The 22,065-nt window shown below is 35.4% G+C and overlaps 1 protein-coding gene across 1 annotated transcript in view; it reads right to left on the minus strand.

Annotated features, from left to right (window-relative positions):
• Window positions 1-335: 335 nt before the first annotated feature.
• LOC150110425 (protein RCC2 homolog) overlaps window positions 336-22,065 on the minus strand; it is a 198,403-nt gene continuing 176,673 nt past the window's right edge. The window contains exon 10 of the mRNA XM_090393729.1: window positions 336-1,727. Coding sequence (XP_090249855.1) covers window positions 1,554-1,727 — 174 coding nt within the window. The 3' untranslated portion in view covers window positions 336-1,553. The remainder of the gene's footprint in view (window positions 1,728-22,065) is intronic.

The following is a 22,065-nucleotide window of genomic DNA, read 5'->3' on the forward strand; positions in this document are numbered from 1 at the left end:
TTTATTACCTAATTTGTATTTTGATAATTTCAACTACGTATTGAAGATGGCGAATATTATTTTAAAGAAATATATTTTTTATTACCAGAAAAAGTGGAATGGAGATATAATACTGGCAATTTTACTTTGATTCTTACTTCATATTTTTGAAATAAATAGGTTGATTAAAGTATTGATACAGCAGCAAATAAGCAGAGTACATAATGACTATGTAAGATAAGAGGAATAAAATAATACTGCATATATGCATAACACTGATAAACATTTTTACAAAGGAAAATGTCAGAAGTTAAAGCTAAATCCCGATTTAAGCCCCCCCCCCCTTTTCCAGTTACAATAAAATCATGTGCAAGCAAAATTACAAATTACATGAATCTGATGACTATACCTTTCCCTTATAGTCATGTTTTAGCAAACACTTCATATTTAAATTTACTCTATTGATGTCTGAAATGTTTTTCTAAGAGAAAAGTGCATGACAAAACAAGATTTTACTTACAAGTTTTTATTATGATTAATATTTACTTATTTTACAGTAATCTGTGTTCATATTCTTGGCATTTGTAAACCTCTCAAACAAGTATGTCTACATCTAATTTTGAGAAACCAAATCAAACAGTAGGACAAAAACTCTTAGAAAAAATTATATGTTTAGGAATATATACCACCATTAATGCCAGAATATTCTGAATGTGCGCAAAAGTATTCCAAGTAATAATAAGTATGGGCAAAAATATTTGGAAAAAATCAGCTAAATAAACCAATTCTACCTGACATTCAGTAACTTTGAATAATGAGAAAGAAAATACACACATTTCTTATGTAAATCTAAGAAGAATGCAATTCTCATTCCCATTTCTGTTTAAGGATTAAATATACAACCGTCATATATAGAGCTGAATTTCTTATTTATGATGCAAGCTGCAGCAATCAATTAATTGGAATCAAGACAAACATAATTATAGATTAAAAACAGATTTTTTTTTTCTGCAGATATAACTGAACAGAGCATTTGTATATGATTGTATACAAACTTTATCTACAATGCACACAGTATGAGGCATTTATTTATGCCAATTCATTTAAATTAAATTAGTCCATAATGACAGTTCATTTCACGTATGGCAGTAATTATGATGAATATATGAAGGAAATGTACTCTGAATGTTATGTAATAGTTGAACTGGATGGGAAGTGATATTTACTATTCCAAATTAAATAACAAAATAGAGAATACTGAACCACCATATGAAAGATACAGATTTATAAATTACAAGATACCATCTTTGTATTTAAAAAATAAAAATAAAAATAAATAAAATACAAAAGCCGCTTGAAACTCTAATATACAAGTAAAGGTATTACCTGACATCAGTCACATTTGTGCATAAACATACTCTTCAGAATCTGCTGTGGGGTTCTATTACTAAAACAATACAAACAAAAATAAATTGTGCGATCCATTAATAGCCAACACCAGCACAGTATCGACCAACTGATCAAATGTGAAGCCCCTTTCCCCTATCTTTTGCATTCAAACCATAAAAGAATCATCAAGGTGCATATTCTGGCAATTTGTTCAGTTTGGCCTTATCCTCTTCTGTATCATCTCGAGCAATAAAAAGTGTATGCCCATAGCCACATGCCACACTGTGTATATGGATGCTGTCTAATGGCTTTACTTCTTGTGGAGTTGTGGAGGATTTAGGACGATTATCTCCATAGCCCTGATGGATAAAAAAATAACAACAGTAATATATATATATATAATAAAAACACACAATGCTAAACAATAAGTATTATCAAAAAAAAAGTTTTTTTTTATTTAATCAAAAGAATAAACTAACTTTTAAATTCTAATAATGACTTAACCTTCCAAATATAAAATTTCTAAAAACTACACAAACAAAGGCTAAATATACAATCTGAAAGTTATATGCACTAAATAATTAGTTATTGTCTGTTTATCTATGTACTTCACTTTAATGTGTTAGGTTCAATGCCCAAGAAACTCCACACAGACCTCATTAGTATCATGACAGCAAACTATGCAGGATAGGATTAACCATCTTCTTCTTCTTATTGCGCTATCTTCTATCGAAGGTCAGCGACCATCTTGGTGAACAAACTGCGCTCTTATGCTAATCTGAGCAGTTGTGCACTGCTCTTTCCTGTCCATGTCTTGATGTTGTCAAACCATGATATTATTTTTCTTCCTCTAGTTCCTTTGCCATCAATTCTTCCTACCAAAATAGTTTGTAGAAGTTGGTATTTGCTGTTTCTCATGATGTGGCCAAGATATGATGTTTTTCGTTTCTGAGCAGTTGTGCACTGCTCTTTCCTGTCCATGTCTTGATGTTGTCAAACCATGATATTATTTTTCTTCCTCTAGTTCCTTTGCCATCAATTCTTCCTACCAAAATAGTTTGTAGAAATTGGTATTTGCTGTTTCTCATGATGTGGCCAAGATATGATGTTTTTCGTTTCTTGATTATTTGTACAAGATGTTTAGCTTTGCCAATGGATTTTAAGACATCTTCATTGGTAATTTTTTTTGTCCATGATATCATTAGCATTCTTCTTATAGCCACATCTCAAAGGCTTCGATTTTCTTGATGGTTGTCGCCTTCAATGTCCATGTTTCAACTCCATAGAGCAGAATAGACCACACGTAGCATTTCAGCATTCGGCATCTGACTTCCATGTTTGTCTTTATTGCAGAATAGTGTTCTCATTTTCATGAAGGACTGCCATGCAACTTCAATCCTTGTCTTTATATCTATTTCTGGATCCCACTGTTCATTAAGCCAGCAACCAAGATATTTATATCTTGGCACTTGATCAATATTTTTCCCATTGAGTGTCAGTTTCATTGATGAGGCTGGATGTTTGCTGATGATCATGTATTTTGTCTTGTTGATGTTTATATTTATTCCCATTCTTTGGCTTTCTATGTATACTCTGTCAATGAGTTTTTGGAGATCCATAATATTATCTGCAATTAGCACGGTGTCATCTGCATATCGTAGGTTGTTAACAATCTTTCCATTTATTGTGATTCCTTCTGGACGTTCTTCCAATGCTTTTTTAAAGATTACCTCTGCATATATGTTGAACAGGAGTGGTGAGAGCACACATCCTTGTCTCACTCCTCTTTTGATGTTAATATCACTGGTGGTAATGTTGTCTAATTCAGTACTTCCCAAACTTCTGGATGTCAGGGCCCCCTTTGCAAAAATTAAAATATTTCATGCCCCCCCCTCAAAAAAAAATCATAATAGAGAGATATATTATTATAATATTTATTGTATTTATATTCAATACAAAACATACACAGCGAATATTGCAAAAATCAAATGCATATATTACATTTTTTGCTTCTTACCGTTCGGTTCTGAAGACGATGCGGGCTGTTCTGGTAAAATATGAAATACTGTCCTTTTTTTTTTTGAGTCTGTTTCTGCTTCTTCTGGTTGTTCGTGGGAATTTTTATTTTTTTTATTTTTTATCAGCCACTTATCCATCTCAGGGTTAAATTTTTTAACGTAGAATAGATCAAATAATATCACCACTTACCGATACTGGCACACCACAGACTGATAACATGAAATTAGTGAATATTACCTGAATAAGGGAATCCCAGGGCCAGGAAATTTTTCTCTTTTGTGACTTTTCTCCCTTTTGGTAATTAAGTCTAACGTGAAACAGACAGCAAAGGCAGGTTATTAAAACGTGCATATGATTGGTGCGGTATTAACAAAAGATCGCGCAACCAAAAGATAAAAGCACAGCTGACAATTGAGTTGAAATGGTACTCTCTTCAACCGAATTTCATATGTGAAACTGCCATAACATTCATTTTATATATATATATATATATATATATATATATATTACTTAGTTTTAACACTTTTACGAATTTTAACACGTTCGGTTGAATTTTATTGCTGCCTTGGGAAATCGAACTCACACACATCTAATTAATAACAATAGTTTTTAGTTAGATGCTGTGTTTGCCCATGCAACATATGGTTTTGTTTCAGTCTATACAGCATAGTTTCTGTATGAGGGGACATGTGACTCATTAATTAGTGTTTTTATCCCAGTTGCCTCTAATTGCACTATTTGTTGAGAAATATATTACACAGACTCCTCATACCTTATTCACTGGCATAATAAAAGTACTTGTTTTTATTGCCTTTGCAGTATAGTGTCTATTAGGGAGGGGTGTTGTTTACCACTGCAAGAGAGTTACTATCACCCCACATGAACTTCTTTAAGCTTTTTTTCATGTGTGAAGTATATGAGAAACTTTTATTGGTAACAGAAAACTAGCTCGGATGACAGTGATAATATAAAACGAGTTTTGATATGTATATAAAGTCAATATCAACAGTCCCTGATTACGAACGCGTGATGAAACGGACAGGAAGATTTGGAGCTTCCCTGGAGAGCATTCGAAGTAAATACAATTAACCACTGCTTTGAAATGAAGCATATGAATAAGCAATATTTACTAATATTCATTAAGCGCCGAAATACGCAGGAAGCAAAGTTTTGAACCAACACCAATGCGTGAATTTTTCCATTAAAATATAAAAAATAACAAAAAAAGAAATAATAAAAGTTAAATACGTTTCTTTTAAAATAAAAAAAATCAACTTAGTCTTAAAACATTTTAAGTTTGTTTTCATTATTTCACTGCCCCCCTCAACAAAACCTACGGCCCCCAAGGGGGCCGCGGCCCACAGTTTGGGAAGTGCTGGTCTAATTGAACGGTAGCTGACTGATTCCAATACAGATTTGTTATTAGTCTTATGTCTTGTTCGTCTGGCCTTATTCGTTGAAGGACTTCTATTAAGTTAGTGTGTCTGACTTTGTCGAATGCTTTTTCAAAATCTATGAAACACATAAAGACAGATTTCTGTTTTTCTATGCATTTTTGTATCAATATTTGGGTACAGAAAAGGGCCTCTCTAGTACCAAAACCATTCCGAAAGCTGAATTGTGTTTCACTTAGAGTTTCTTCACTTTTTCTATAAAGCTGGATATCTGAAGACTAACAATCAGATAGGTTATAGCTAAAGTTATTACTAACACAGACCATATTGAGGACAATTCATCCATTCCTGTTGTTATATGTGAAATATAGAGATCATATTTCTTTTTATCATTATTCCTTCCCTCCTCTTTGACAGAGGATACAAATCACCCACACCAGCTGTCATACCTTTTCCTGAATTCATTCACACTACTTGCTCTCACCACCTCCAAAGGCAAGCCATTCTTTCAGTCTCTATGAGAGAAAAAAATCCAGCTTTTACCCCTTTCTTGGCTGCATTCATTCTCGTCATCAAGTTCCTTCTGACGCATGAGGAAGTTTTATTGCAACAGTTCAATAAATTCAGCTTCATTCTACCCACTCAATATTTGGATAATTAAGTCATCTAGAATAATTAGTTATTTAGTACCCATCAGGTGATTTGGCAATGCAATTTGATCATCACCAGAAACTGACTGACTAGGTCTGTTACAACACCATAATCACCTCAATGATTATGCACATTTGTATCCTCATGATACCAAATGCATTCAAGTTCAGGCCATCCCTCTTATATAAATCCATTTTCTCTCAAACTCACTCCACACATCCGAAAACTTGTAACCATTCCTTCTACACAGCTTGCATATCGAATCATTTGTCATCATAGCCCTTCTTAATTCAGTACTATTATATATTGGTAACAGACTATCAATTTTTCTTACTCTTGCTTCTTCCAGTAATTCTTTCATATCCTCTCACATACTATATGAGAGGATATGAAATATCCTCTCATATAGTATGCGAGAGGATATTTCTGTTTATGTGAGAGGATATTCCTGTTTTTCTGATTTTCACTCCTGTAAACTCAAAGGAAGAAAGGAAGGAAAACTCAAAGTAGTAGCTTTTTTTTTTTTTTTAATTTGATTTTTATGGCACAAAGACATCAAAGGTCATACTGAGCTAGGACACAAGTTTACAGCAGTACATATGGTGAATGGTTAGTAGCACAATTACAAACATTCTTGGCTGGATTCGAACTCACAGCCTCTTGGCTGGAGAGCGGATATGCTAACCACTCAGGCAACCAGGCCGGTGAAATAGTAACAATGCCATCATTGACATGTTTTATAATTGAATCTCCATACCTTATTTGTGAAATGAATTTCATCACCCAGTGTGAGACCACTGCCCTGCTTATTGGAGAGCTAAAGTGACTTGAAAAAGTTTTGTATTTGGTCTCTTGAGAAAAGTTTCCAGATCAAATAAAATTTATTAAAAATATATATAAAAAAATTAATAAAGAAATAGGAAAAAATCCTTAGCCCACCTACAATTCTGATGTACTACAGGTTTACAACCTATCCTCTCACATACTGTATTTATCAGTAGTTAAATCAGGTATACCTATGGAAGTCCCCCTCCCACCAAATAAATAAAATAAAATAATATATATATATATATATATCCTTTTTATATTCAGCTGTAATTACTTACTGATTTTCATTCTCGATAACTCAACAAAATATTACAAAATACTCTTGGCCAATACAATAAAAACACAAAATTCATCAGTGGCGTGTTATAAAAAAAAACTAATTATTCTAAGGAGAAAAAAAAAACATAACAACATATAAAAGTAACCTGTTTCATAGGAGCATTGAACATACTGACTTTATGTGATATGGTCTCTAACCCAACTCTTATATGGTATTTGATACTGATAGAGATATGTTGTCAAAAATGATCATGGTTTTTGAATTGTTTAGAAAATTTTGGACTGAAGACTTGAAACATGCACTTTTTTTTATTTTATTTTAATTAGTGAACTAGCTAATCTGGAGAAAGGGAGATCAGCAATATCTACATGTGGACAAGACAGGGTTATCAACAATATTCTCCCTAAGCCAGGAAAGCAAATGCACAAGTGGCTTGATGATATCTCTGAACAGTAATTATGTTGGCCTGGACAATGCTGAACATGGGTAAGGGGGGGGGGGGTATGATTTTTCAAAAAAGTGCATAATGTACTTTACATTTAAAAAATCCCAAATTATTTTAAAAAATGAAAAACTTACATATTCTTATTCAACTGAAAATATAACTCTGCATAAAATATATGTACACACATCAAAACATCATTAAAAAGTAACTTAGCATAAGCTACTGTTGATACCTCTCAGTTTTTGTTATCTTTTGAATACACACCTCATTAGTGCATCATCTTTGACAGTAAGTGAGAAATTGAGTCATGTATGCAACACTGGCTATCAGGTTTTTTGGATATTTGGTCTATAAAATTTGGGAAGAGGGGGGTTTAGTTAATTCAAGAAATCAAAAGGTTACTGTTTTTTTTTTTTTTTTAGTAATTGTTTTAAGTGTTTCTCTTTCTGAGAGATGATGTGCATAATCTATGTGGTGTGGTGTGGTCTAAGTAAAATGTTCATTTTACAGTTGCACTCACTAGTATATTAAGGAATACAATAGAATTACTGTTATCAGTTCTTGTAATGACTAATTTATCTTTATGTAGATTTTTTAAGAAAAGAAAGTTGGTTTACAAAGAATATTCATTTAGGGGTGAAGCTCATGTAAAGGATCTTAGTCACTTCACGCCTGATGTTACTGGCAATATCTGGAGCTGAGCTTCAGATGCCACATTCTGTATGTAGCATATAGTTTGATGTTGGATCTGAGTGCTACTGTGAAGTTATGGCTAGGGTTTGCAAAACTGGTAAGCCAGTAAATGGGACAAAAATCCTTTGAAATTTCCTATTAATTTGGTGTTTTCTAATGGTATTTCACTAAATCAAAAACACTTTATTTATTAATGCATACTGTAAAAATTTTAATGTTGACTAATTTTGCAAAATATAATTCCTTGTTTGAATAAACTACTCGAATGTTAATGAGTCATGGCTCTATAGTTACATGTTTACGTTAGCTGTCAACTGCTTAAAATATTACCTCAAATATTTCATATACAATTTAACTTAATCGAATTAATAGACCTAGTAACTCACTATTAAATATATATGCCAGTTTCAATTCAGTAACTTTTATTTAAAAAAATTGTATTTGTGAACCACCTTAATGGCACAGAAAACCCCAAATGTAATGTTTTCTTATTTCATGTCACAAAAAGTATTTACTTTTGAATGCATTTTATAAATCTATTTATTACTGTACTTAATGAAGCATATATGAATGAACAAATTTCCCTTATCAATTATTTGAAATAGGTTGTTAGGGCATTGCACTTAATTTAGTAATAAAACTACTTTGTTTTGCTTATTTTCAGTAGTACAATGACTGTGGAGGAAGGATGTTTTTCACTATACCAGATCATAAATTTTAGTTGTCTCTAATTAAACTAAATGCAGTACATTGGTGCTATATATATTGTATTTAATGCTACAATAAAACTGTTTTGCTTTCAGCTGTTTAGTATGGTGCTTTTTGGAGAGATGTCTTTCACTACACAGGGTCATTTTCATTCCAGTACTAAGCTACTATATGGTAGAAGTGCTTTTTTTTTAATTACTGATTAGTTTAAACATACTGATCAAATATTGAGTTTTTTCCCTTAATTATTGGTTTCTGATAATGAAACCTACTGGTTTTGCCACTAAAACTCTTGGCTTCTTCTGGGTATAAAATGCATGAAAATAAATTCAATAAAGGCAAAAAAAAAAAAAAATTATAACATTACTAAAACAAACTATGTAAGAACCATTGTGCTATACACTGACTGAAAACACATGGAATGTGGGATGAGGTAGCCTGAGTTAGCCATAGTTCAGCATTGTCTCAAACTTCATTTTTTCAGTCAACTAATGCACACAATGCTGAATAATAGCTAACTCAGGCCACGTCCCCATGTTCCATATGTCTTTGGTCAGTTTATGTTGTAACAATACCTATATAGCTTGTTTTAGTAATGTTATAGTTTATGTTTGCCTTTATTGCATTTATTTTGATGTAATTTTTATCTAGAAAAAGTCACAATTTTAGTGGTAAAACTGGTAGGTTTCCAGAGCCAAATTATACTTTTTTTTTAAAATAAATAATGGAGATAACTGTGGAGTTGGTGTAATGCCTTTATAATACAAAAGAAACAGAAAATTCAACTGAAATTGTGATTTCCTGTCTGAGATGTTGAGATTCATGTTGAAAGCTTTTTAACTTGGTTATACTATAAATTAAAAGATGCCAAGAAATTGGACATTTGTTAAGTTATCAATGAAAGAAAAATTTCAACTGCCAATAAATTAAAAATCTGAAGTAGCTTGTGAAGATCTAACTCAAAAGTAAAAAATCCATAAAGAACTAACATAAAAAAAAGAACTTACTTATTTTCAAAAAGAAAAAAAATAAGAGGAAAATATTTTAAAATGGCTTTTGACTGCCTAATGACCAGTTGACCTACTGGTTTTGAATCAGAGCTTTTTTCCATTGCTGGATTATGAGTAATTTAAACAAAAATAAAGTCACATTTAGGAGACATAGAATTGGGAAGAAGGATTCAGAGGAGAAAAAAAGTTTCAGTTCAAAAAGTTGCTGATAGGTGGAATAAGAGCTATGTAAAGGAAAAACTTCACAAATGCATTCCAATTGATAACTGTGCTCAACATACGCTTCACTTTACTTTATTGCACATTACTTGTGAAGTTATTTTACCTTAATAAGTGCAATGCATCGGTCACTCTTCATGAGTTTAGAACCTGTTAGAACTTGAATAAAGGTCCTCTGTCAGCTAACACAGTTAGATCGATGATTCAGACGTTTGAAGAAACAGGATCTTTGGAAGTGTGACCTGGCAGAGGACATAAACAGTACCACCACGGGTAATTGAAGAAGTTGCCACCATGAATGTCAACAGATCACATGAAAACGTTGCAGGTAGTAGTAGCACCTGTAGAGTAGCGTGACAGTTGAATATGCCTTATTCCGCAGTATGGAAAGTCTTGCACATAATCGTTACATTTTATCCATACAAGATCAGCTACATACAGCAGCTTCTACACGATGATTATGACAAGCAATTAACATTTGCTCTGATGTTTCTGATCAGATTGGAAATCAACGATGCTTGGGCTTGAAAAATTCTGTGGGGAGATGAGGTGCATTTTATTTGAATGGGACAGTAAACACCCAAAATTGTCGAATTTGGGCTTCTGAATCACCCCATGTGCTCCAGAAACTCCCATTACACTCACAGAAAATTGCAATTTGATGTGGCTTCACAGCAGATGTTATAATATGCCCAGTCTTTTTTGAAGACATCACTACAGGACCAGTATTCCATTAATGCGATATGCTGAACTTCATCATCCCACAACTTCAGCAATGACAATGTCTAGACGAGACCACATTTATGCAAGATGGGGCACCTCTCCACATTGTACGACCGGTACAGTAGCTTCCACAGAAGAAAGATTGATTAGTTGCATGACCACCACACTCTCCTGATATTACTCCATAAGATTTTTGGTATGGGGTTACCTAGAAAGCTGACATCTATTCTGCCTTGAACTTGGCAGCCTAAAAGGATAGGTAGTGATGAACATTCCTCCAGACATGTTACGCTCTGCTGTTGAGAATGCCCTGTACAGGATTTCTAGTCCATGAGAATGGTGGCCACATCGAACCAGGTCCTGCATGGGTGAACTCAATGTGCTCGAGTTATGCAAATGGAGTGTGACAACACTTATGCTCCAGTAAGTGTAATACTGTAATTACTGTGCAAATTAAATTGATATTAAATGTTTTATTGCTTTAGTGCAACACATAAAGGTAATCTTTCATTTCAGTTTAGTCTTTGTTATTTATATGTCTGTTCATTTTAATCCCTTTTTTTTTATACATTGTACAGCACCACAACCCCCCCCCCCTAATATTGACTTTTCGAACTAAAAGTTTTTTTCGCAGAATCCTTCTTTCCATGTCTTGATTAGTCTTATTACCAAATTTGGTTACATTGTTAGATCAAACTACATAAGGCTGGCTGTGAATAGGGGAAGTTTAATTATGGTAATCCTGTACTTTGTTCCTTAAAGAAGGAAATTTGACTTTGCTGTTGGAAATATTAAATAAATTTATTGTAATAAATATTTAGTCTGGATATAGTCTAGTAAATATTTAGTCTAGTATAGATAATGTTATTCATTACCTATATGGATCACATTATGAAAGAAAGTGGTATTAAGCCTAATATCAAAATGGGGATGTTAATGTCAGCTCTTTGCTTTATGCAGATTATGTTATACTTCTAAATAAATCCACTACAAGTCTGCATTGTGGATGAAGAAAACCTATAGAACAAGTAAAACATTTCAGCTACTTTGGAACTCAATGAAAATGGTAAATTAAATATGGAAATAGACAACAAAATCAACAAAGCTGGTATGGTAGGAAGTCAACTAAATAAATATATATGGAATAAGAGAGAATTAGTCAAAACACTAAATTAACTGTATACAAGGGCAGTATTCAAACCAATTTTAACTTATGGATCTGAGAGCTGGTTTAGAAGTAAAACACTTGACCAAAGACTAGAGACCACAGATAAGAGAGTCCTGAAAAAGAGTAGGGATGTGAACAGATGGCATCAATGGCAATATCATATTAAAACAAGGATATTAAGAAAGAAGTTGATATTATTAGCATCCAGGAATGTGTAAGCAGAGCTAATCTCAGGTGGTATGGTCACTTAAACAGAATGAATGAGGAAGGATTAGCAAAACAAGTGTTCTCTGCCAGGTTGGCAGGAAAAAAGACCCAGAGGAAGACATAGATATAGGTGGATTGATACAGTAAAAAGTGCATTAGAAGATAGAAATATAAGATCTGATAATGTTGGAATCTTGACGGGTATCAGATTGATTTGAAGGAAAATTGCAAATAGGAAGTTAGGAATGATTCGTATAGTACTATCATATCTTGTACATGTCAGGAATTTGATGATGATGATATTTAGTCTATGTTGTAATTTCCTTAATTACAAAAATACCATTAGAAATCATAAAGGCTGTTGCATTTGGCACTGTTGTAATGCCAGGGAACACACCGGACTGAGAATGGCTGGATGAAGGTTGACCTGCTAAAAAGAAAACATGGATATGACTTAATGTAAGTCATACCCATTACATTAGCCCTTTAAGCACCATATTCAGAAAATCTCCAGCATTTGACTGCTGGAGATTTATGTAATGACTGCTGAGTAAAAATATATGGTAGGAGTGCAAAAAAATTCTTCCAGTTCGCTCCTACCATATATCTTTACTCGGCAGTTATTACATAGTCAAATGCTGGAGATTTTCTGAAAATGGTGCTTAAAGAGCTAATAAATAGTTGCATGAACTCTTATACCATTTCATGATCATGTTAATAATAGTGATTCTTTTGCATGAATAATAATTAATACCATAAAAGAGCATTTATAAATAAAACTTAAAGCAATAAATTTAAAATTGTTTTTTTTTTTTAAACATTTTTCCTCCATATGTCTGAATGATTTTTGCTACTGGAATGGAATCTAAAAAAATACTGAAAAGGGTCTGACAGGAGATCTTCAATTGTTTGTTGACAATGCCAAGATAGGCAGGGCAATCCAAATAGGCTGAAAGTGTAATAATGGTTGTCAATTCAATGTTAGTAAGTGTAAAGCACACTTTGCCAAGATATCCAAAGGCAATATTAAATCGGTGGGATTAAACTTGGAGTAATGGGTGAAGTTATAAATCTTAGGGTTATGGTGGACATGAATTTGAAGTTCAAGGGTCACATAGCAAAAACTGCAAATACAACCAAAAGGATAATTGCAGTCCTGAAACAAACACTGACATGTAGATTCCATAATTCCAATATCATCTTTATAACTCTTCTTTGCACCCTTTCCACAGCTTCTTTATCCCTTCTAGACCCAGGAGACCAAATCTATGCACAGCAGTATAGGTGCAGTCTTATCAGGGCCTTGTAAAGATATGGAAGTCATTTTGCCTCTTTACAAGGCCCTGAAAAGACTGCACCTATACTGCTGTGCATAGATTTGGTCTCCTGGGGTCTAGAAGGGAAAAAGATGCTGTGAAAAGGGTGCAAAGAAGAGTTACAAAGATGATATCGGAATTATGGAATGTAGTTTACAAAGAATTGAGATTACATAAGCTGCAGACAGGAGAAAGAGGGATAATATGATACAAGTCTATAATATTGCTCCTCTTTCTCCTGTCTCTATCCAGTTCTGATAATGTTATTAATTATCAGAATATAGCAAACTGGTGCCAAGAGCTCACAATCTTAATGCATTATCATCAATTAGTAATTAGCCAAATTGCATCAAACTTGGAGGGTGACCAAAGTAACAGTTTCTTATATGGAAGGTTTGCTAGTGAATTCCATTTAGAATAGTATTAATTAACCCTTTGACTGCTGAGAACGTATTATTACGGGCTGAGAAATACACGTCTGCTTTGCTGAGCCCGTATATGTTGGCACAATTTTTTAGTATGGAAAGAATCGTTGTAAGATATTCAAACTTTGAGAGTAGGTTCCTCCATCTATTGCCAACCAATTGATGTTTATTTGACTTGAGTTTCTGTCCTTATATGACATCTAAAGAGAAAAATCTGAACTGGTGCAACTAATCATATGTAGCACGATGCATAAACTACATGACTGTGGGGATTTCAGGGATGTCACAATATGGCGTCTACCAGTTGATGAATTGTTAACAACAAATGAGTCAGGAGAAGAATTGTCCGAGTTAAGCGAATTGTGTACTTCAGATGAAGAAGATCCTGGTGATGTAAGTGTTACAAGCGAGCAAGATAGTGACAAATGTCTCGATACGAATATGCATAAGTGAATGCGATTCAAAGATGTATTGTTCAAGTGCCATGATGATGCATTTACTCCAAGTGTACATGAATTTGATAGCAGTAATTCAGGAATAATTATTATTATCCAGGCCTCCATGGAGTCAAAAGACTCATCATGGGAGGTCGTTTTTAGGAAGCACAAAATTTATCATACCACTCCCCATTAACCCATTAACCATCCCCACTACCACCACTCTCTCAGGCAATGCATTCCAAGGTTCAACCACCCTCCACACAAAGAAACCACGCCTCACCCTCTTGCGCACAGCCTCCTTTCGTAACTTCCAGGGATGGCCCCCTTGTCATCGCTCCTTCCTGCCATTCCAGCAAATGAAAAAACTCTCCAATGTCTACCCTGTAACTGCCTCTCAACAATTTAAAAGTCTTGATCATATCACCTCTCCTTCTTCTATCCACCAAACTCTGCAGTCCACAATCCCTCAGTCGATCCTCAACTCATATTGTGCAGTCCTGAAACCATCTTTGTTATATGCCTCTGTACCTTTTCCACAGTCAATTTATCCCATTCAAATCCTGGGGACCAAATCTGAGAACAATAGTCTAAGTGTGGTCTGATCAGAGTCTTATACAACAGAATGATAACTCCAAGATCTCTTGTCTCCCTATCTCCTCCAATCGAGTATGCATCCTTCCATCGATGGATCCCAAACCTCAAGACTTTACATTTTGCTGCACTGAACCGACACCCCCATTCATTTGCCCATCTGTCTAGTTTATTCAAATCCTCTTGCAGGGCTGCCACATCTGCACTATTACTGATAACCCTCCCCAGCTTTGCATCATCCACAAACAACTGAGTGTTCCCTTGCAATCCATTGACAATATCATTGATATAAAGGTTGAACAATACAGGTCCCAGTACTGAGCCCTGTGGAACCCCACTTGTAACCATCTGCTTCCTTGATATTGCCCCACCATACACAACTCTCTAATACCTATCAGTCAGCCAATCCTGAATCCATTTGACTAACCCGACATTTAAATCCATATTTAAATGTCGGGTTAGTCGAACTGCAACTTAAATATCAGCTTATCATGTGGCACCACGTCAAACGCCTCTGCAAAATCGAAAAAAAATAGCAGAATATGCCTTTCCCTCATCAACTGCTCTTGTCACTTTATTATAAAAGGCAATCATATTACTAAAGCAAGCGTGCCCTTAACAAATCCATGTTGATTCTCACAGATAACATTACCCTCATCTGCCCAATGCTGTATATAGTCCCTCACTAATTTCTCCAAGACCTTAACAACTACTGATGAGACACAAACAGGCCTATGATTAGACACTTCCAGTCTGCTACAGCCCTTATGCAGCGGCATTATCTTACCTTCCTTCCATTCCCTGGGTACCTTTCCCGAAGCCAGACTTTTATTAAAAAGCCAAGTCAACGGAGCTGTCAGTTCTTTAGCACATTCTCTCAAAACCCGTGGTGAAATACCATCCAGTCCAACAGCTTTACTGGTATCCAGAGTACTCAGTATTTGGAACACACTCTTCTCTTGCACCTCTAAACCCTGAATCTGCCCTATCCCTCTGGTATTAAAACCTCCTCTAGGATGAAATACTCCAATAAAGTGCTCATTGAACAACTCCACTATGTCCTCTGCATCAGTCACTCTATTCCCATTTTTGTCCCGCAATGTCCTTCTTCCACAATCGTTTCTCCGCCTACTGGCCACACAGCTAAAAAATTCCCTAGGATTTTCTTTGGATCTTAGTGCCAATCTCTTCTCATATTCCAGTTTTGCCTTCCTCACCATTCTGGTCACTCTCCTGTCCTGCATCTTATATTCTTCGTGTATCTGTCCTCCACCCCTCTCCTTATATCTCTTCCATAATCTCTTTTTCAACTGCAGTTCCTGTTTGATATCGTTTGTCATCCACTTTACACCAAATTGTGTCCGCTTCTTCACCCATGGAATACAGCTTACTATTGCTGCTAACAAATATTCTTTCACAATTTCCCAAGCACTAATGATATCCTGGCCTTCCAATTCTGTCCTCCATGGAACTGCCACTAGTTGATACCTAAGACTATTATAATCCCCCGCCTTATAATTCCACATACGTTCCCTTTTTTTTGATACACCTGCATATCTGTTCATCTTCCAAATCAAAACCACGTGGTCACTCTCTCCAACTGGTGGGAGAGATGTTATCTCACTTATTATCAGCTCTTCTGATGCTATGGCCAAATCCAAAACCCTTGAACCTCTTGTTCCGTCTATTACATGCTGCCGAAGACATTTGTCCCTCAAGAATTCCAGAAATTCTATCCCCTTCTTACTACTTGCATTTTCCTCTTCCCAGCTTATACTGCTGTAGTTAAAATCTCCCATAACAATCATTCTTCTTGCACTTGCCAAGCTCAACTGCCTAAACATCTCCTGGTCCCCACCCTCTGTGCTCCCTGGTTTATAGCAACACCCCACCAAATATCCTGTCTTGACCACTTCTACTTCACACCATATGCTTTCAAAAACCATTTGTGTCACTGCCCTCCAAAAGCCTCCACTCTTAGAGGACATAAGTCATCGCTTATCATAAGAAGAATTCCACCACCATGTTTTCCTTTCCTATCCCCAAAAATGCTGTACCCTGCCACTTCAATTCCGGTTATTATATCATCCTCCGTCAACCACATCTCAGAGATCCCGATATCTTTGGCCAGGTTGATGCTATCAGTGCCACCAATTCATCTCCTTTATTTCAGATACTCCTGGCATTAGTATAGAGCATAAAAATGTCACTGCTTCTATACCTATCATTGTCCCCTCTCGACCCCCCCCCGGCTCAATGTTACCTGATGTCGTCCCCCCTTTCCCCCAAGCATCCATTCCCACAAGAGGCCAACCCCTGTAACCATCCGCCCTGGGAATTCTAGTTTCTCTTCATTGACACACTGACTCATTCAGAAAACAGCAATCTTTCCAGATGCCTTCGTTTCGTCCTTTCTCATTCAAATGCAAGCAGTCTCTAGCATACAGTTCCCTTCTGTCCTCAAACACCCTCCAAGTATCCACGTATTCCAATCCTCTCTTCTCACACATTCTGGCTATTATTCGATTCAGTATTGCTGCTCTTCTGCTCAGCTCGTCACTATCATACCTGGGCAACACACACACAATCTTCCCTCTCAGCATTTTCTTTTGCACAACTTCAAGCAAGAATCTCAGATCTCTCGCCACCCAATTTACACTGCCTCTCAAGTCATTCGTGTCCACCATCACAATCATTTCATCCATCCTTTCACCCCTCTTAATTGCCATAGCCACATTTTCTATCATCCTTCCAGGAAAACACACCTCTGGCATTCTATCTTGCACACCGAGATCATCAAGTCTCCATACATCACACCTCTAACCACTCTGTTCCTTGATTGCTCACCTGCATCCCTCACTCTCTCTCCTCTAACCCTTTCTCTCTGTGTTCCCCTATTTACCTGCTGTCCTCGCATCACTCTGTCCCTGGTTCCAGCACTCCCTCAATTCTTCTCATTTCCTCTCTCTTTGACTGTTTCCATTCTCCTCTCCTCTATCATTCCCATAACTCTCTCTCACTCCCTCTCTTCTAGCATTCTCATACCTCTATCTCTCTCATTCCCTCTCTCCTCTTATAGCATTCCCAAAACTCTCTCTCTCCCCTACTCCAATTCACCTTGCATTTATCTCTTCCAATCTCCTAATCTCATCTTTCATACTTCTCATTTCATTCACAAGACATTCCACCTCCTCTTTCAGCTCATCTATCTCTCTCTGCAAGTCAGTCACTCTTAATCAAAATTCATTCTCCCAAACAAAACCATCTCCGAAACTTGCACAGTCACTCACGCCTTCCACACTATCGACTATTATTTTCTTCATTCTCTCCTGTCACACTAGTCGTCTTCCAATATTCATTTCTCGTTCCTGGAGCAACTAGGTCAGTTATTGATATACCTAAATCATTTATTTCCTCCCCCTGCCTGCATTTTTGCATACATATGCACCCCCCCCACACACACACCAGCCATATATCCAACTCCTGAGACGCATACATGCCGCAAGCACTGCATGCCACAAAGTCCCTTATTATATTACTTATAATAGAGTTCTTAAATGGCGGAGGACTTGGTGACACGCCATTTGCGATTGCAGCTGAATCCGCCATCATTCCTTACTGTCGAGGAACTACTAAAGTAATCGTTTATTATATATAAATGCTATATAAACACTGTATTATATATAAATGCTATATAAACACTGTATTATATATAAATGCTATATAAACACTGTATTATATATAAATGCTATATAAACACTGTATTATATATATATATATAAACGCTAAATGTATATATACATATATATAAATGCTATATTCATCTATACCAAATAGCGAATAACTTATCTTTTCTTCCGCCGCCAATACTCCGACTGTGACCTCACGTTCTCGGTAACTCAAAAATCATTTATTTCCTCCCACATAATCACAGGTAATATCACTGATGATTCTTCAGCTTTAGATATTTTTGAACAATTTGTAACCATAGAACTAATGACAACAATAGCTGATGAAACACACAAGTTTCATACCTTTACCACAAATAATAGACCATCTACACCATCTTCACGACTAAAGCAGTGGAAAAACACCACTCCTCAAGAAATTTACATTTTTCTAGCTATTACAAAAAAAAACTATTTTTCCACCTTCTGGATATGACCATACTAAATTCCCACTGTCTCTATAATGTAAACTTTGGAAAAAACACAAACTTAGCAGACTACCAACTCATGCTTATCAGGAAAATAACTCAAAAGTACCATATCCCCCGAACAAGAGGGAGGTTGAAAGGACGTCCGTCACCTGGAGATCAACCACTGAGTCTCCAAGAAAGGCATTTCCCTTCTCTTGAGAAGAATGCAGCTTGAGTTTGTTATGTCTGTTCCAATACCACTCTTGAGCAGAAGAAGAGTAGTGAGAGCTGGTATTATTATTATTATTATTATTATTATTATTATTATTATTCGTGACACCTCCAAGGAGTCCGAAGACTCATCGCGGGAGGACACCTACAACTGTCTCAACTACTACACTGAACCTCTACTACGAATCATCTCCATCAATGCCATCTACCACAACTAGTATTTTTTGTCTGTAAATTGCGTGTGTTCTGAAGGGCCGATTTGTCTGTATGCAGGATGAAAAACCCGAGTTTCTGGGAGAAAAATCCCTGCTACCTCAGTATGAGATCAGCTAACTCACCTTCGATTGAAATCGTCCAGGTAAAGATTCCTCCCGTCGCAACGAGAATCGAACTTAGGCCTATTCCAATCGAAGGGTGCAATGTACCATCGTTCTTCCAATTGCGCTACGGAGGCGCTTAAAAAGTGTAGGGATAAGGTGTTATTGAGCTATTAAAGCTCTATATGTACACTAAATGTGATGTTGGACTCTGTGTACAGCCCTGTTTAGAAAAATATCATTCCATACTAAATTTTTAGGATTTTCATACCCTGGCACTTAGTAGGCTTAGTAATAACTGTGTTGTAAATAATAGTGCTCTTTATATATTTTAATTAATTTCTACATAAATTAATGTGTGTAATTTGTGTAATCAAGTTGACACCCCTTGATCATGCAAATTATATAAAACACTATTATTGCCATTTTTGTGGGTGAACAAGTGTATATCAAGACTGTATGATGCTGTCAGGACTTCTTACTTCGGTAAGAATTTTAATTGATTTTATTTATAAATTTGTTGCAAAATTAATTCAGCACATGGAACAATGTCAGTAGAATATAAAATCAGCAGTTAAAGGGTTAATGCTATGTGTTTTGCAGGGCATTTCAATAGTCTGTTATAAGTGAGAGTTGACTGTGATGTGGCAGCAGCAGCAGCAATATATTAAGATGATGCTTATGTTTACACCTATTTACCTTCTGGATTGTATGATGATGGTAAAAAAGCATTCAAGTAATTCGATTAATGAAATTTGAATTCTGTTCCACTCTGCCACATTGGTGGATGTGTTATTACCATAAGCTGTTGCAACAAATGTGTTGTTTTCAATATCTTAGTCATGATTTGGGAATTACAGAACTTTTACTGAGAATTTAACAACAAAGCTGTAATTTCGATGTTCTTTGTGAAGAATCTAAAGTTCTTGGTGAAAAATTCTTACAAAGGTTCTTTGTGTCCTACAGATGATTCAAACCGAAATCTTGTTTAACCTGTGCTGAGAGAGAGAGAGAGAGAAAAAGAGAGAGCAGGAGAATGGATCAAAAATTGTAAGTGCTTTGCAGCTAAACTGAGAATCTACAGGTATAAAAGGGACAATATCAGTAACATTAATAATGCTAAATTGTTTCCTTTTGTCTCATTTGCATGTCATTTAAAATTATATAATATGTGTCATTTGACATATTACACATAGTTCAGTGTAATAACATAATTTATTATTATTATTACACCTCCAGGGAGTCCAAAGACTCATCGAGGGAGGATACCTCCACCAACTACTTTCATCATCTATACCAATGCCATCTACTGCCGACCACCACCACCATTAGTATTTTCACAGACAATCACAAACATCCATGCCAACGGGATTCGAACCCGCAGCCTTTTGGCTGGAGAGTGGATACGCTAACAACTCAGCCAACCAGGCCAGCATAATGCATAACAAAATATCTCTAGACTCATTAACAACAAAATACATACAAATAAAATGTAATGCAGATAATTTAAGTAAAAAAGGTTTTTTAATAAAGTTTTATAAGTTTTAGATAACTTAAGTAAAAAAAAAATGTAGTTTTTTTTAACTGAAGTTTCGTAGCAATACATAAGACTTTAATCATATTTGATTAAAAGCCTGATAATTTTACTAATAACTATACATTTCAATCATATTTTAATCCAGGAGAAGAAAATATAAGAAAACTGGAAAGAAACAAACCTAGAAGCTGTGAAATGACTAACTGCTCTTTCTTTATTATTCAGTATATTATTTTGTGGATACTGGTGAAGCATTCCTAGTCAAGACCTGAAGATATATTGGCATACAAGAGGCACATAAATCTACACATTGTCATCAATCCCAATACAGATGACTGAATCAAGCATAAAATACGGTAATATTTCAATTATCCAACCCCAGAATGGGTTAGTGTGCCACAAACTCCTGATGCAGTATTACGTAAGTGCACTTTCAGTTAACCTACACTTCAATTATCAGACAAGCAAAATGAGTTCTTGCTATAGTCAGATAACTAAGGGATTACTGTATATAAATTAAGATATCTGTTCTACAAGAACATTTTTTTTTTTAAATGGTGATAAAACTTAAGGCCAGATCAAAATGGCACAATGACTGAGACATATTGTATTAGTTCTTAGAGTCTTGGCTTGGTGATGATGTAAAGCCCTATGTTTTAATATTCTGATGACTCATGTCATTTGGTTGATGGGATAATGATAAGGGACTGCATGCACATGTCTGTTTTCTGAATTCCTACAGACATCAAATGTAATGTTTTCCCATTGTTCTTTCTGAAGAGCAGTAAATATAGAAATCAGATTTGACAGCATTGTGCCAGTTGTTCAAATATTTTACCAATTCATGGAAGCTGCAAACTAGACAGGCATAGAAAATGTTCTTTGCACACTCGGAGGATTTTAATGACACACAATACACTTTCTAAAAAAAGAGAATGTGTGATTCTTCTGAAAGTGGCACAGACTCGTTGAGGGCTAATTTTTATTATTATGTATTTTTATTTTTTTTACTCTGCAAGAAATTTTCCACTACTTTTGTTGCTTCCATAGTGTCAAAATATTTGGAAGAGAAAACATGAAAATAAAATTTTAGTACACAAATTACCCAGAGTTCATTACTCAGTCAATCTGGTTAAAAAAGATTTGGGTTTGAATCATCTGTAGGACACAAAGAACCTTTGTAAGAATTTTTCACCAAAAGATAAATTAATTAGGCAGTCTCATAGAGAGATGGTAGGAAACATGGATTTTCATCCTGCAAACCAGCAGAATACACAAAACTGACAGGCACGGCAGTCTATGAAACATTAATAATGCCTGTTAGATGTTATTAATGCTGTGAAACACCCATAATCAT

This window comes from Typopeltis vanoorti, chromosome 1 (genome assembly GCF_054136105.1).
Source record: "Typopeltis vanoorti isolate ZY-2024b chromosome 1, IOZ_Tvanoo_1.0, whole genome shotgun sequence".
In the NCBI taxonomy this organism is placed as follows: domain Eukaryota; kingdom Metazoa; phylum Arthropoda; class Arachnida; order Uropygi; family Thelyphonidae; genus Typopeltis; species Typopeltis vanoorti.